This window comes from Oncorhynchus clarkii, chromosome 3, assembly GCF_045791955.1.
Source record: "Oncorhynchus clarkii lewisi isolate Uvic-CL-2024 chromosome 3, UVic_Ocla_1.0, whole genome shotgun sequence".
NCBI classification, from domain to species: domain Eukaryota; kingdom Metazoa; phylum Chordata; class Actinopteri; order Salmoniformes; family Salmonidae; genus Oncorhynchus; species Oncorhynchus clarkii.
This window is the reverse complement of record NC_092149.1, coordinates 8,131,304-8,146,445: the sequence shown is the minus strand read 5'-3', so window position 1 is coordinate 8,146,445 and position 15,142 is coordinate 8,131,304. Positions and strand designations below refer to the sequence as shown.

General features: G+C 41.7%; 1 protein-coding gene across 3 annotated transcripts; it reads right to left on the bottom strand.

The window, feature by feature from the left end:
* Positions 1 to 5,035: 5,035 nt before the first annotated feature.
* Positions 5,036 to 9,919, bottom strand: LOC139405691 (dentin sialophosphoprotein-like). 3 transcript variants are annotated; one of them, XM_071148111.1, is made up of 13 exons: positions 9,178 to 9,919; positions 8,884 to 8,945; positions 8,637 to 8,669; positions 8,419 to 8,469; positions 8,281 to 8,319; positions 8,149 to 8,187; positions 7,990 to 8,034; positions 7,830 to 7,877; positions 7,708 to 7,746; positions 7,363 to 7,410; positions 6,387 to 6,899; positions 6,216 to 6,254; positions 5,036 to 5,709 (listed from the first exon to the last, which is right to left on the bottom strand). In XM_071148111.1, exons 1-13 carry the CDS (start codon positions 9,183 to 9,185, stop codon positions 5,699 to 5,701), a joined length of 975 nt encoding a protein of 324 aa, XP_071004212.1. In that variant the 5' UTR covers positions 9,186 to 9,919; the 3' UTR covers positions 5,036 to 5,698. The 3 variants fall into 3 exon arrangements, with proteins under 3 accessions (XP_071004212.1, XP_071004214.1, XP_071004211.1); XM_071148113.1 differs by having other exon boundaries at positions 6,600 to 6,899; XM_071148110.1 differs by lacking the exon at positions 5,036 to 5,709 and having other exon boundaries at positions 5,728 to 6,254.
* Positions 9,920 to 15,142: the final 5,223 nt, after the last annotated feature.

The window sequence follows — 15,142 nt, the reverse complement described above, 5'->3', positions numbered from 1 at the left end:
TGAGGAGAAGGTGAGGATGAGGAGTGGTGAGGAGGAGGGGGATAAGGGATGAAGAGGAGGAGGAGGGGTGAGGAGGAGAGGGGATAAGTAGGAGGAGGGGAGAGGAGGAGGGAGGAGGAGGAGGAGGAAGAGGAGAGGTGAGGAAGACGGGTGAGGAAGCAGGCTTCCTACAGAAGCCCAGGCAGCCTTTTCATATCCCTCAATGTGTCTTCATTCATTTAACCTTCACCTGGAAAAGTCATTGGAGACGTCTTCCTCCCCAAGAGACCTGACTACAGACACATGTTCTCTTTCAGTCTACAGTAGAGGAAACGTCTGTTTATTCCAGACACACAGGCTGATTCCATGCTTGGTGCTGTAGTTGTAGACAGGTTGTGTTAAGAACCAGAAGAGGTTCAGATGTAACTCTATCTAGTGCCCACAGGTAGGAGGGGAAAGTGGGAGAGGAGGCCAAAGCACTAGACACCAGCCCCAATACTAACGACATTACAGTGACCACAGACAGCTATGAGCTGAAACCTAACCACACACAGTTTAAGAATAGGGATTGGATAGGATAAATCTTCATCAGGTTCAGAATGAGATTTATAAATACATGAAATTAACACATTAAGATCAGCTGACAAATCACCACAATTGACTGCAAGATAAAACAATGATTTTTCTTGTCATTCTGTATTTGTAACTGCCTACATGGATTGCTACACAGCACACACTACACACACATACAGTCCAATAGGTGACGAGATCTACACAACATTAGACTGGCACATGTTTATTTATTGAACCTTTACTTAACTAGACAAGTCAATTAAGAACTCATTCTTATTTACAATGACAGTCTACCCCGACCAAACCCGGGCGACACTTGGCCAACTGTACGCCTCCCTATGTGACTCCCAATCACGGCCGGATGTGACACAGCCTGGATGCGAACCAGGGACTGTAGTGATGCCTCTTGCACTGAGATGCAGTGTCTTGGACTGCTGCGTCACTCAGGAGCCCACATCAGTCAAGTCAGCTTCATAATATGTTCCCTTCAATATATTCAAAATGATTTCAACCTGTTTCCAAGCCAAAGAAAACAGCCAGAAACCAATTAGGATGGCTGCCATTCAAGGTGGCATGGCCTGGCAAATGATCCCAACCACAGTTAAGCATGGTTCAAGGGTTTTCAATAAACTCATTCCCTCTCGTCTGTTTTAATTTACAAGGTTTAACATTCAACAACGCAAAATGGGATGCTTTGGCGACAGCATTTTGATTAGCTGTTACTTAGCTCTACACCAGAACTGTCCAGTTGTTCACTAAATCAACTAACTCCTTATTACGGTCATTACAGCAGAGGCTGAAAGACTCAATCTGTCACCTCTCAGGAATAGGATTGCAACATTTCCCAAAATTCCCTGGTTTTCAAGAAATCCCGGTTGGAAGATTCCCGGAATTAATAGAGGGAATAAGCAGGAAGTCTAATATTTTGGGGAAAGTTACTGTAATTTTGGAACCCTACAGCAGAGGCTGAAAGACAAAATCAGTAACATCTCAGGAAAGTCACCTCTCATCCAGGAAGGAGGACCATTTTGTCCTCCTACAAAGGGGTAATTGGTACATTCATTTTGGGACATTTAATGAATGATATTTACCCATTATATTTTTGTATAAACTGCAGATTTCCCCTTTAAGGCGTGACTTTGAAATGGATTTTAAACTGCAGCCACAAATGGCTTCAAAGGAATTATAGTACATTAATAGCTCAAATCCTAATGTAATCTTAATCCAGACAGTGCGTAATAATGATAGAAACAGATGGATTGACCAGATTGTGTGAGAACAGCCAAAGCCTGATCTTGCATAGTTCCACTGGACATTGAGAACAAGAGTGTTACCCATTACCTGACCACAACCACCAGGAAAATGAAGTGTGACCGTACGTGGTCAAGTAAGAGGGAGCTTTTCCCCTGTGGCAAAACCTTACCCCTGTTCAATAAAATCAGTCCATTGATGTTTCCTCGTCTTCTTGGGTCTATTGAATACTAAGACCATGAGGTCTGGATAAATCCAGACACACAAATGTGTGTGTGTTACAAACGAAGCCTGGAGGGCAGACACGGTGCAGTCCTGTCTTCCACCCAGCAGAGCAGTCGGCCCAGGGACACCAGTTCCCCCGGTCTGTTAACCCTCCTCTGACCACAACACTACCGGACAGAATCTACGGTCCAAGTCCACCCATTTAGTGTTAAAGCCATATTGTGTAATAACCAATGGCAATAACCCATAAACCAATTATCTATGTTAACCTCTGTTTAACTTGTTAAGAGAAGGAGCAGCCTGACCTTTCATCTTAGCAGTTTAAGTAGTATGACATGATGTATGGAGGAGAGCCTCCTGTCTGGCCCACTAATGACTGCCTCAGCAGAGGAGAAATCAGACCCGGCAGCGGCTCACAGAGGAACTCAACTGTCAGACACCATCACTTCTCCCATTTAGCACTGGGTTGTAATTCATCCTTCCCAACAACCCGACGACTCAGTTTGGATTTGTTTAGTCTGCCTGTTCAGGTCCTGTCTGAACAATACAAGTGGGGTATGTTACGTTTTGTTAAGTTTGTGTTTGTTGAGGTCTTTCTCTCTCTCTCTCTCTGTGTGTGTGTGTGTGTGTGTGTGTGTGTGTGTGTGTGTGTGTGTGTGTGTGTGTGTGTGTGTGTGTGTGTGTGTGTGTGTGTGTGTGTGTGTGTGTGTGTGTGTGTGTGTGTGTGTGTGATTTTACAGTGATTGTCATGTAAAATCAGTTTCATAAGAGAGATAAAGTGATGTCGTACTGTTTAGGACTTGGAGAAATCCATTCCGCTCACTCATTCCCCAAGATGCTGTCCTCTAGATGAGGGGATGGGATATTTCTGTCTAAACATTTGTCTAAGGATTCTTCTTCCTCTCCATAAACCCCAGAGCAGCTGACCATTTGGGACTTCTCTGTCCAGGCACCACACTGTTTCTGGCAGGTTCCAGGTTCTAAGACAGCACAGATAGAAGAGCTAGCTTCCTGTGCAGACTGCTTTTTACAGAAACAGAGTTTTATAAGCATCAGAGCCAGTACATGGAGGTCTGGAAAGGAACACTGAGAATGTAATAGTGGAGGATCTCCGTGGTTGGTATCCACCACAAAATGAAGCCCTATTGGAGTGTCACTTCAGATTCCAACTTGTGGTGTGTTTACTATATAAGTAAACAGTGACTACTCTTACATCTGGAATCCTTATCGGTGAAACAACCAGGTCCGTTTGGGATATTACAACAACATAGAAGTTACTGGAAACAACCAACAGTTTTTTCCCCTCAGACATTGCAGGTGCGATAGAAAAGCTGGAAACAACCAACAGTGTTTTCCCCTCAGACATTGCAGGTGTGATAGAAAAGCTGGAAACAACCAACAGTGTTTTCCCCTCAGACATTGCAGGTGTGATAGAAGTTACTGGAAACAACCAACAGTGTTTTCCCCTCAGACATTGCAGGTGTGATAGAAGTTACTGGAAACAACCAACAGTGTTTTCCCCTCAGACATTGCAGGTGTGATAGAAAAGCTGGAAACAACCAACAGTGTTTTCCCCTCAGACATTGCAGGTGTGATAGAAGTTACTGGAAACAACCAACAGTGTTTTCCCCTCAGACATTGCAGGTGTGATAGAAGTTACTGGAAACAACCAACAGTGTTTTCCCCTCAGACATTGCAGGTGTGATAGAAGTTACTGGAAACAACCAACAGTGTTTTCCCCTCAGACATTGCAGGTGTGATAGAAGTTACTGGAAACAACCAACAGTGTTTTCCCCTCAGACATTGCAGGTGTGATAGAAGTTACTGGAAACAACCAACAGTGTTTTCCCCTCAGACATTGCAGGTGTGATAGAAGTTACTGGAAACAACCAACAGTGTTTTCCCCTCAGACATTGCAGGTGTGATAGAAGTTACTGGAAACAACCAACAGTGTTTTCCCCTCAGACATTGCAGGTGTGATAGAAGTTACTGGAAACAACCAACAGTGTTTTCCCCTCAGACATTGCAGGTGTGATAGAAGTTACTGGAAACAACCAACAGTGTTTTCCCCTCAGACATTGCAGGTGTGATAGAAGTTACTGGAAACAACCAACAGTGTTTTCCCCTCAGACATTGCAGGTGTGATAGAAGTTACTGGAAACAACCAACAGTGTTTTCCCCTCAGACATTGCAGGTGTGATAGAAGTTACTGGAAACAACCAACAGTGTTTTCCCCTCAGACATTGCAGGTGTGATAGAAGTTACTGGAAACAACCAACAGTGTTTTCAACATTGCAGGTGTGATAGAAGTTACAAACAACCAACAGTGTTTTCCCCTCAGACATTGCAGGTGTGATAGAAGTTACTGGAAACAACCAACAGTGTTTTCCCCTCAGACATTGCAGGTGTGATAGAAGTTACTGGAAACAACCAACAGTGTTTTCCCCTCAGACATTGCAGGTGTGATAGAAAAGCACAATGTGTACTGCAGTTGTTGTTATCATGATGATCCTCAGCTGGGCAACAAAAACAATAACAACGGTGTTGGGGCGGCCAGTGGCGATGTTTCCACCTCTGGGGATTCCAGCTGTAAGGTCCAGTGAATTTACCTTCTACCAATCGTGACACAAGACTATGGTAGGCTGCTAAGCTAAAGCCTAGACATCAGCTCAGGGAGCTACCACAAGTCCTCAGGTCTCAGACAAGGTAACTCATCACGCGAGGGTCACAAGCTCATCATGTATGTATGTTTTGTAATCAGCTGCTCCTCATTCTGTGCCACTGGTTTTGCTCAGCACAGCAGTTGATGTTGAAGCTGTGCCTCAGGCCACAGTACATGTGTTACTGCCTGTGTGCAAACAGCAAGGCTGATGTGTCAGGGCAGTCACCCCATGTCAACTCCAACACATGGGAGAGATCACTATAAAACACTGTTGGATGAGAGAAGCGTTCATGTCTGGAAAATTGCTGCCGCAGCAAGAAGGTAACAGTGACATGTTCTGTCAACATATTTTTATTCCGTTGTTGAATCACTGACATATTATATTTTATACAAAGTTACCAAATGTTGTTTGTATGGGCCAAGTTGACAGTTGAATGATTGGGTGAAGTTGAAATGTAGAAAAGGTTCTGTGTAGAATGGTCATGTAGTCCAAGCAGTTGTGTAACACTGTAAGGCATTCTGCCTTCAAACAATGTATTGTCTTTCCTTACAATTGTGAATTTGCATGTATACACAGCCTTTAATTGAATTACCTCGAATTAGTACAACAAACAATGCTTTATGAGAAACCTTTATTTCATCAGATCAGATTGGAGCCAAACATCTTATTTCCATTCACCTACAATTCAAATTGACTACCGGCAGTAAGACCAGGGGTCACAGCTGCTGTCAGAATACCATTTATACCATTTCAAGATCAAGTGAAAAATTGGTGGTAAATATCCACAGATTTACTGACGTCTCTGTCATGAATATAAGTGTGAGAGGGACTCTGCGGTCTGGTAGAGTCAGTGGAGCTTGAGGGAGACGACACACGAGTGAGAGGCAGGGAGATTTACAGGCCCTGCAGGGTAGAGCTGAGCCAACTCTACCTGGAGGAAGCCTCTGGCACTGACAGGCTCCTGGCTGGAGCTCCTGGCTGGGGCTCCTGGCTGGGGCTCCTGGAGGCTAACCAATCACTAGAACACAGAGCAGACAACATGGAGAACACTCAGTATGATTTAAACATTTTGCCTGTGAGGGGTAAGATAAGTCTGAAAACAGTGGTGTGTTGTTGAATGTGTAATATGGATGTAGGTTGACCTCCGGTAGGTAACACCTCTGCTCTGTTTCTACTTAGGTCTTAGAAGCAGTGCTCTTATTTGAAACAGAAATGGTTATACAAAGTATTCACTGGGGTAATGTTTCGAATTCACCACATCAATTTAAATATTTTTGCAAAACAGGAAATATTTTCAGACCTGCTAGAGAACATTTGTGGGTTTCGCAATACGAGAAAGTGATATTTTCCTCACCAAAGTGTTTCCAGCACATATTTAGGTGGATATAAATAATCTGCTGTTTCTCTGTATCTTTCCTTACCAGAACACATAACCCTACTTACCATCTGAACAGAAGTGCTCAGGGACCTCAGGGTTTTTACTGGGATTGTTTTATTGTTCATGGTGTGTTCCTCTAAACCTACCGACTGGGTTCGTCTCAGTGCTGATGTCATCTCTGGTTTCTGTTAGGATAGAAAGCAATCATTCAGATATTTTTCAATAATATAGATTCAGTAGTTAAAAAATTCTGCTGTGGATCTTCTTTTTTGTAAAGCCGTAGTTTGGAATCATGGTAGAATAGAAGCCAGACGAACCTCTACTCTTGGCTTCATCAGTACCATTGGGTCTACCATTGACATGCTCCATACTGTCCAAGTCCTGCTGTTCTCTGGCTGTGTCCAACACTCCATTCACTACACCCCTACAACTATCCCTACGTAGGGCCTGCTCCGTGGCTGTGCCTGTGACCTCTTGGCTTTGGATATCTCTATCTCTACTGTTTAGACTTGTATTCTCATCATTTTCACCTCCATTGACTGTAGTCCCCTGCTCTCCGGGCACACAGACAGTACCCTGACAGCCCACCATCACATCCTCTTCACTGTTGAGATCAATGAGCACTCTGCTGGTTCTCTCTCTCCCCACTGTGGGGTCCCTCTGAGTCTCTCTATCCAGCACCTCGCTCCCATTGGTTGGATCCTGCCTGGTGGTTGTCTGCATGCTGTCGACATGGTCTGGGTTTATGGTTCTCCTTCCTGGAGGTTGTTTGTATTTTCTCACATCACTTGGAGAACTGTCAGTCTCGTCGCTGCTACTGTCGTCTGTCACTGTATTGGGGATGAAGAGTCGGTTAGAACTGTCAACTGATTCCATTTTGATTTTACTCTTTGTACGAAAATCTATGGATATGAATAAGTGCTATTGGTTTAATACGTTTTTATTCTACGTATGTTAATTATATGTTTGTTTAAATACACTGTTGGCCAAGGACTTCATCTAGTAGATAATGACATATCTTGAATCTCAGTAGAGGGTTTGGCGGCTGCTACAACCACATTATTTTTTCCGTCTCTGTTGCTGTCCTACAACAAGACAAGCCCAGGTGATGTCATGTTCAATCTCTTACATAGTGTTAGTTACATGTCTATGGGATGTAATTAGAGGCTGGAATTCTGACCAGCAGAATTAGAATCCTGTGGTACCTTCTGCATTTCTGTTTGAGGTAAAAACAGTGACGCTACATCAATTATCGAGCTACCATTTCTTTACATTGATGTAAACATGACATACCAGTTTGTGTAATCTTTGTATTAGATCCCAGAGAGTCATCATAATCCTCTGAAGAAAGAAAGAAAGAGAGAAAGAGAGAGAGAGAGAGAGAGAGAAAAAAGAAAGAAAGAAAGAAAGAAAGAGGTGAGAGAGAGAGAGAGAGAGAGAGAGAGAGAGAGAGAGAGAGAGAGAGAGAGAGAGAGAGAGAGAGAGAGACGGGCAGAGAGAGAGAGACGGGCAGAGAGAGAGAGAGAGAGAGAGAGAATCAGAATTGGTATGGCCGTAACAGTCTATGAAGTCCATATTACCAGATTCATTTTCCCCTACGGATATTTCAGTGATAGATTATTTTGATATTTAATCTACCTCTGCTTTCTGCTGAGTTACTTTCAGATCGTTCTGCATCTGTGGGACATTGAATAAAACAACTCTGAAAATGATATTGAAACTTCCTATATAGCATTATTTTCAAACCATATTCCACACACCTGTAAGATCATTGGAGTTGCATTTCTCTTTGGATCTGGCATCTGAGTCTACAACACATACATGATCAGATAATGATCAATAACACATGATCAAGCACATATCAATAACACTAACTACTGACTATTGATAACTTCCCAGCTCAACCTTCCCCACACTAACCTGTTAAACAAGCAGAGTTTGCAGTCTGCGTAACATTTGACATTTCTGGAAGACAAATGATTGCGGAGTAATGATACACGTAATGTAACATTGATTTCATTATATTTCACAACCAAGTTTGACAGTTTGATTACAAACTAAACGTAATAAAAAAACAACCTGCAGAGTTCTCTGTTGGTCTTAAAGGACTTGGTCTTCCTGTTGAACACGGTAATAAATTAGGTCAACATGGCAATAACAGATGCTAGTTAGAAACATTTCCCTCAAACATCAAAATCTACTTTCACTAACCTGGGGTTGGAGCTGGTTTACCAAAGGTGTTCTCGGGACCTGGGGAAAGTAGAAAAGAAAGACGGCAGATCGAGTTAATGATTTTAAAAGTAACAAAATGAGGATAGATAAATAAATATATAAGTGTGAAGAACAGACCTTTGATTTTTCCTGAGGTGCTTTGAGTAGCGGGAGCAACATCAAGGGCACCTGTAACAACATCTGAGAATGAGCTACCTAACCAACAGCTTATTAGAATCTCACCACCTCTGATCATTTTTTGAAAATGTGATTTCTCCATCAAGACTAACAACTGTTTGGGTCTCATCAACACAAGACAATAAACAGGTGCATTAGCATGTAGCCAACCATCTCACCATTCAAAAAGCTTAACACATCCTCACTTCTGTCTGAAAAGGAAACAGGACTATTATTAACTGATTGAATCACAATAACCTCAGTAATATCATGTCATATTACTGTATCAGACCTTTTCACCACAGCAATAAAAGCAAGTCGTTTTTGTCCAGTGTATGACACGCTGAACAATTCACTGGAAAAGCTTACTGGAGCAAATCGATATAGGCTGATATATGATCCTTGTTTAGGGTAAATGAAGCTTACCTTTCATTGGTACCATGAACACAACAGCCACTAGCGTCAGAACTGACAGAGAACACAGGGAGCTACGAGAAAAATAAAGAGCATTGGCCTTTTCAGTTGAACAGTTGACTAGGTATCATCCCCATTCCCTTCCCTTTTATAAAGAAGATAGTTGTACAGTGTTAAATCTAATGCTTTGTAAGAATAAGTCAAGACAACACACAACATCTCAATTCAATGTTACATGACCTAAATGTTACATTGTTATAAAGAATATATCAATCAAAGAGGCCATGATGGAATAAAGTGACTTACAGCTCCATGGTGGGTGGAAGTCATCACACGAGTCCTCCTATCTCTTTGTTAAAAGACCCATCAGAGGTTTTATACCTGTCCTTATAGCTGATTGGCTGGAACCACAGAGACAATAGACACAGACCCACTTCTATGAGATAGAATGGGGGCTGTGTCAGGTGTCTCTGCAGGAAACAGTGCATGACCGTGGGAATGTTTTAAGATTGAGGAATCAGATGAGCATTTAAACAAAAAGGTTTACAGTTGACAAATGACTCATTATAATGTCAGTCGACAAACAACCCACTGACTTAGAAGACAAATACCCCCAAGATGTGACTGTTCATTCAAGAGGTGCACAAAACAAAGACCTTCTCTTTCTAGATTGTTGATTATAGGTTACTGGTTCCTGTGGTCAGTGATGCAAACAAAACATGCCTCTGGCATTTCCTTCTCATTGTTACAGCAATTTAGAAGAGGGTAGGCCTACACAATGAGTGGATTAATTGATACCGCAGTCTGAAAGTGTAGCATAAGCATATACAGTGAGTGTATGTAACATTAGAAACACCTGGTCTTTCTATGACATAGACTGAGCAGGGGAATCAAGGTGAATCTCTTATTGATGTCACCTGTTAAATCCACATCAATCTATTTAGATGAAGGGGAGGAGACAGGTTAAATAATCATTTTTAAGCCTTGACACAATTGAGACATTGATTGTGTATGTGTGCCATTCAGAGGGTGGATTGTCAACACAAAATATGTACAGTGCCTTGCGAAAGTATTCGGCCCCCTTGAACTTTGCGACCTTTTGCCACATTTCAGGCTTCAAACATAAAGATATAAAACTGTATTTTTTTGTGAAGAATCAACAACAAGTGGGACACAATCATGAAGTGGAACGACATTTATTGGATATTTCAAACTTTCTTAACAAATCAAAAACTGAAAAATTGGGCGTGCAAAATTATTCAGCCCCTTTACTTTCAGTGCAGCAAACTCTCTCCAGAAGTTCAGTGAGGATCTCTGAATGATCCAATGTTGACCTAAATGACTAATGATGATAAATACAATCCACCTGTGTGTAATCAAGTCTCCGTATAAATGCACCTGCACTGTGATAGTCTCAGAGGTCCGTTAAAAGCGCAGAGAGCATCATGAAGAACAAGGAACACACCAGGCAGGTCCGAGATACTGTTGTGAAGAAGTTTAAAGCCGGATTTGGATACAAAAAGATTTCCCAAGCTTTAAACATCCCAAGGAGCACTGTGCAAGCGATAATATTGAAATTGAAGTATCAGACCACTGCAAATCTACCAAGACCTGGCCGTCCCTCTAAACTTTCAGCTCATACAAGGAGAAGACTGATCAGAGATGCAGCCAAGAGGCCCATGATCACTCTGGATGAACTGCAGAGATCTACAGCTGAGGTGGGAGACTCTGTCCATAGGACAACAATCAGTCGTATATTGCACAAATCTGGCCTTTATGGAAGAGTGGCAAGAAGAAAGCCATTTCTTAAAGATATCCATAAAAAGTGTTGTTTAAAGTTTGCCACAAGCCACCTGGGAGACACACCAAACATGTGGAAGAAGGTGCTCTGGTCAAATGAAACCAAAATTGAACTTTTTGGCAACAATGCAAAACGTTATGTTTGGCGTAAAAGCAACACAGCTGAACACACCATCCCCACTGTCAAACATGGTGGTGGCAGCATCATGGTTTGGGCCTGCTTTTCTTCAGCAGGGACAGGGAAGATGGTTAAAATTGATGGGAAGATGGATGGAGCCAAATACAGGACCATTCTGGAAGAAAACCTGATGGAGTCTGCAAAAGACCTGAGACTGGGACGGAGATTTGTCTTCCAACAAGACAATGATCCAAAACATAAAGCAAAATCTACAATGGAATGGTTCAAAAATAAACATATCCAGGTGTTAGAATGGCCAAGTCAAAGTCCAGACCTGAATCCAATCGAGAATCTGTGGAAAGAACTGAAAACTGCTGTTCACAAATGCTCTCCATCCAACCTCACTGAGCTCGAGCTGTTTTGCAAGGAGGAATGGGAAAAAAATTCAGTCTCTCGATGTGCAAAACTGATAGGGACATACCCCAAGCGACTTACAGCTGTAATCGCAGCAAAAGGTGGCGCTACAAATGATTAACTTAAGGGGGCTGAATAATTTTGCACGCCCAATTTTTCAGTTTTTGATTTGTTAAAAAAGTTTGAAATATCCAATAAATGTCGTTCCACTTCATGATTGTGTCCCACTTGTTGTTGATTCTTCACAAAAAAATACAGTTTTATATCTTTATGTTTGAAGCCTGAAATGTGGCAAAAGGTCGCAAAGTTCAAGGGGGCCGAATACTTTTGCAAGGCACTGTAAGTGCCTTTGAATGGGGTATGCTGGGTTTTTCAGTTTCCCATGTGTATCAAGAATGATTCACCACCCAAAGGACATCCAGCCAACTCGACACAACTGTGGGAAGCATTGGAGTCAACATGGGCCAGCATCCCTGTGGAACGCTTTTGACACCTTGTAAAGTCCATGCCCCGACAAATTGAGGGCTGTTCAGAGGGCAAGATGGGGCGCAACTCAATATTAGGAAGGTGTTCCTAATGTTTTGTCCACTCATTGTACATTGTCCATTAGCCATAACGACCAAAGAGAAAGTATTTTCATTCTGTATTCAATATATATCTTATCAAAGGCATTCTTCTTTGGTCGTTCAATATTTCTCTGTTTTCAAATTCTTCTTTGGTCGTTCAGAACAGCACTGTTTAATTGAACATTGCAAAACCCTCTGATATTGCCGACTACTTTAATGACTTTTTCCTTGGCAAGATTAGCAAACATAGGCATGACATGCCAATAACAAACTCTAAACCTTAATTTTCATGCATAACTGAATTTGAATTCTGTAAAGTGAGTGTGGAAGAGGTGAAAATAGTATTGCTGTCTATCAGTAATGACAAACCGTCTGGTACTGACAACTTGGATGGTAGCGGACTATTGCCACTCCTATCTATCTAAGCCTACAGGACAGTGTGTGTCTCAGGGCTGGAGGGAAGTAAAAGTACTTCCGATACCCAAGAATAGCAAAGCACCCTTTACTGGTTGAAACAGCCGACCAATCAGCCTGCTACCAATCCTTAGTCAACTTTTGGAAAAAAATGTGTTTGACCAGGTACAATGCTATTTCACAGTAAACAAATTAACAACAGACTTTCAACTCACTTATAGGGAAGGGCCCTCAACATGTACGGCCTTGACACAAATGACTGATGATTGGCTGAAAGAAACTGATAATAAGAAGATTGTAGGAGCTATTTTGCTAGACTTCAGTGCATCTTTTGACATTATTGATCATAATATGCTGCTGAAAAAAACATACACTACCGTTCAAAAGTTTGGGGTCACTTAGAAATGGCCTTGTTTTTGAAAGAAAAGCACATTTTATGTCCATTAAAATAACATAACATTTATCAGAAATACAGTGTCGACATTGTTAATGTTGTAAATGACTATTGTAGTTGGAAACGGCAGATTTCTTATGGAATATCTACATAAGTGTACAGAGGCCCATTATCAGCAATCATCAGTCCTGTGTTCCAATGGCACGTTGTGTTAGCTAATCCAAGTTTATAATTTTAAAAGGCTAATTTATCATTAGAAAACCCTTTCGCAATTATGTTAGCACTACTGAAAGCAATAAAATTGGCCTTCTTTAGACTAGTTGAGTATCTGGAGCATCAGCATTTGTGGGTTCGATTACAGGCTCAAAATGGCCAGACACAAATAACTTTCTTCTGAAACTCGTCAGTATATTCTTGTTCTCAGAAATGAAGGCTATTCCATGCAAGAAATTGCCAAGAAACTGAAGATCTCGTACAACGCTGTGTACTCCTCCCTTCACAGAACAGTGCAAACTGGCTCTAACCAGAATAGAAAGAGGAGTTGGAGGCCTCTGTGCACAACTGAGCAAGAGGACAAGTACATTAGTGTCTAGTTTGAGAAACAGTCGCCTCACAAGTCCCCATCTGGCAGCTTCATTAATTAGTACCTGCAAAACACCAATCTCAACGTCAACAGTGAAAAGGCGACTCCAGGATGTTGGCCTTCTAGGCAGAGTTGCAAAGAAAAAGCCATATCTCGGACTGGCCAATAAAAATAAAATATTAAGATGGGCAAAAGAACACAGACACTGGATAGAAGAACTCTGCTTAGAAGGCCAGCATCCCAGAGTCGCCTCGTCACTGTTGACTTGAGACTGGTGTTTTGCAGGTACTATTTAATGAAGCTGCCAGTTGAGGACTTGTGAGGCATCAGCGGCGCCGATGTTTTGGGTCGCCTACTGGGATCCGATCCATTGTCCTGAGTGGTGGTCGAAACAGAGGATCCGCTTCGGGAAAGTCGTATTCCTGGTCGTAATGTTGGTAAGTTGATGTTGCTCTTATATCCAATAGTTCCTCCTGGCTGTATGTAATAAGACTTAAGATTTCCTGGGTAACAATGTAAGAAATAATTTGTAAAAAAACTAAATACTGCATAGTTTCCTAAGAACGTGAAGCGTTCATCTCTGTCGGCGCCAAACACATAGCCGGGGAAACATTTTCTGTTGCTGCAGGATTCATTTCCTGCTGTAGCAAACGGGCTCAAATTAATATCATACATATGTGTTTTTATCACACCTGGACTACTGCTGAGTTATATGATCAAATGCTGCAAAGATGGACATAGGCAATTGGCCAAAAACAGAGCAGCACGGTTCGCCCTTAAATGTACACTGAGGGCTAATATCAAGAAAATCAACGTGAATCTCTCCTGGCACAAAGGGGAGGAGAGAATGTATTAATCACTACTTGATTTTGTGAGAGGTATTGACGTGCTGAAACGAACTGTCTGTTCAAACAGCTAACATGCCTCAGACAGCCATACATACCCCACAAGACATGCCACCAGTGGTCTCTTCACAGTCCCTAAGTCCAGAACAGAGGCTGGGAAACACACAGTACTACATAGAGCCATGACTACATGGAACTCTATTCCACATTAGGTAATTCAAGCTAGCAATAAAATCAGATTTAAAAACCTACAGATAAAACAAAACCTCAAGGCACAATGCGAACTGTGAAGAGACACACCCACACATTGTAATATTGTACATTTTGTACTGTACATTTGTAAAGGTGGAGCAGATATGCAAATGTGTATAGGGCACAATGTATTGTGTTATGTGTTTTATTTATGATGTAGACTATTGTTTTGTTGTGAAGTATTGTTTTTGTTCATGTTTGGACCCCAGGAAGAGTAATGGCTGCCTTGGCAGATGCTAATGGGAATTCTAATAAAATACTAATGTTTTGGAGTTATGCATTAGTTAGATGTCCATGGGTCCGGAACGTTATACATACCTGGGGTGCATTCAGTTCGATTAAACAGTAGCTAGGTAGTGTGACGGTTTGTACTGAACCACACGTTTCTTCAAAACATTCAACATTTCAACATTCTTGAACAGACGTTGAGGTACGCTTTCTCCGCTTAGTGGGTGTAGTAGGGTGTGGCTTGAAACAATGAGTGACGAAAGGGCAGTGGAGCGTTCCCCAACCCACAACCCAATCCCTCCCCGTTTTTCAATTGGCCAATCAGAACAGCACCGTTTCCGTTGTGCGTTGTCCCTGTCTGTAACATCATTGGTCTTGTCCCAGTGAGAAGATAGATTTATATTGTGGAAAATAACTAAGGAGGAAGTACGACCATAGTCAATCAACAATATAATAATAACTTTAGTAAGAATATTTATCTTTAATTTACAATCTATATGATTAGATAAGTTCAGAATTTATGTGAAACTGCACAAATATATGGCACATGGAAATCACAAGAGGGAGGTTAACGGAGAGGTGGGATGGACTGAAAGTAGCTGAGTGCTGGGGTTATGTTCTATAATAGTTATGACTATAATTTTTTTAAATTAATAA

Bases quoted from the DNA above. Each gene is read 5' to 3' on its own strand.
- LOC139405691 (XM_071148110.1), bottom strand. The intron at 8,320-8,418 runs GTCTGTTCTTCA...TACTTTCCCCAG, and splicing joins CACCTCAGGAAAAATCAAAG to GTCCCGAGAACACCTTTGGT. The intron at 8,188-8,280 runs GTTAGTGAAAGT...CGTGTTCAACAG, and splicing joins TAAACCAGCTCCAACCCCAG to GAAGACCAAGTCCTTTAAGA.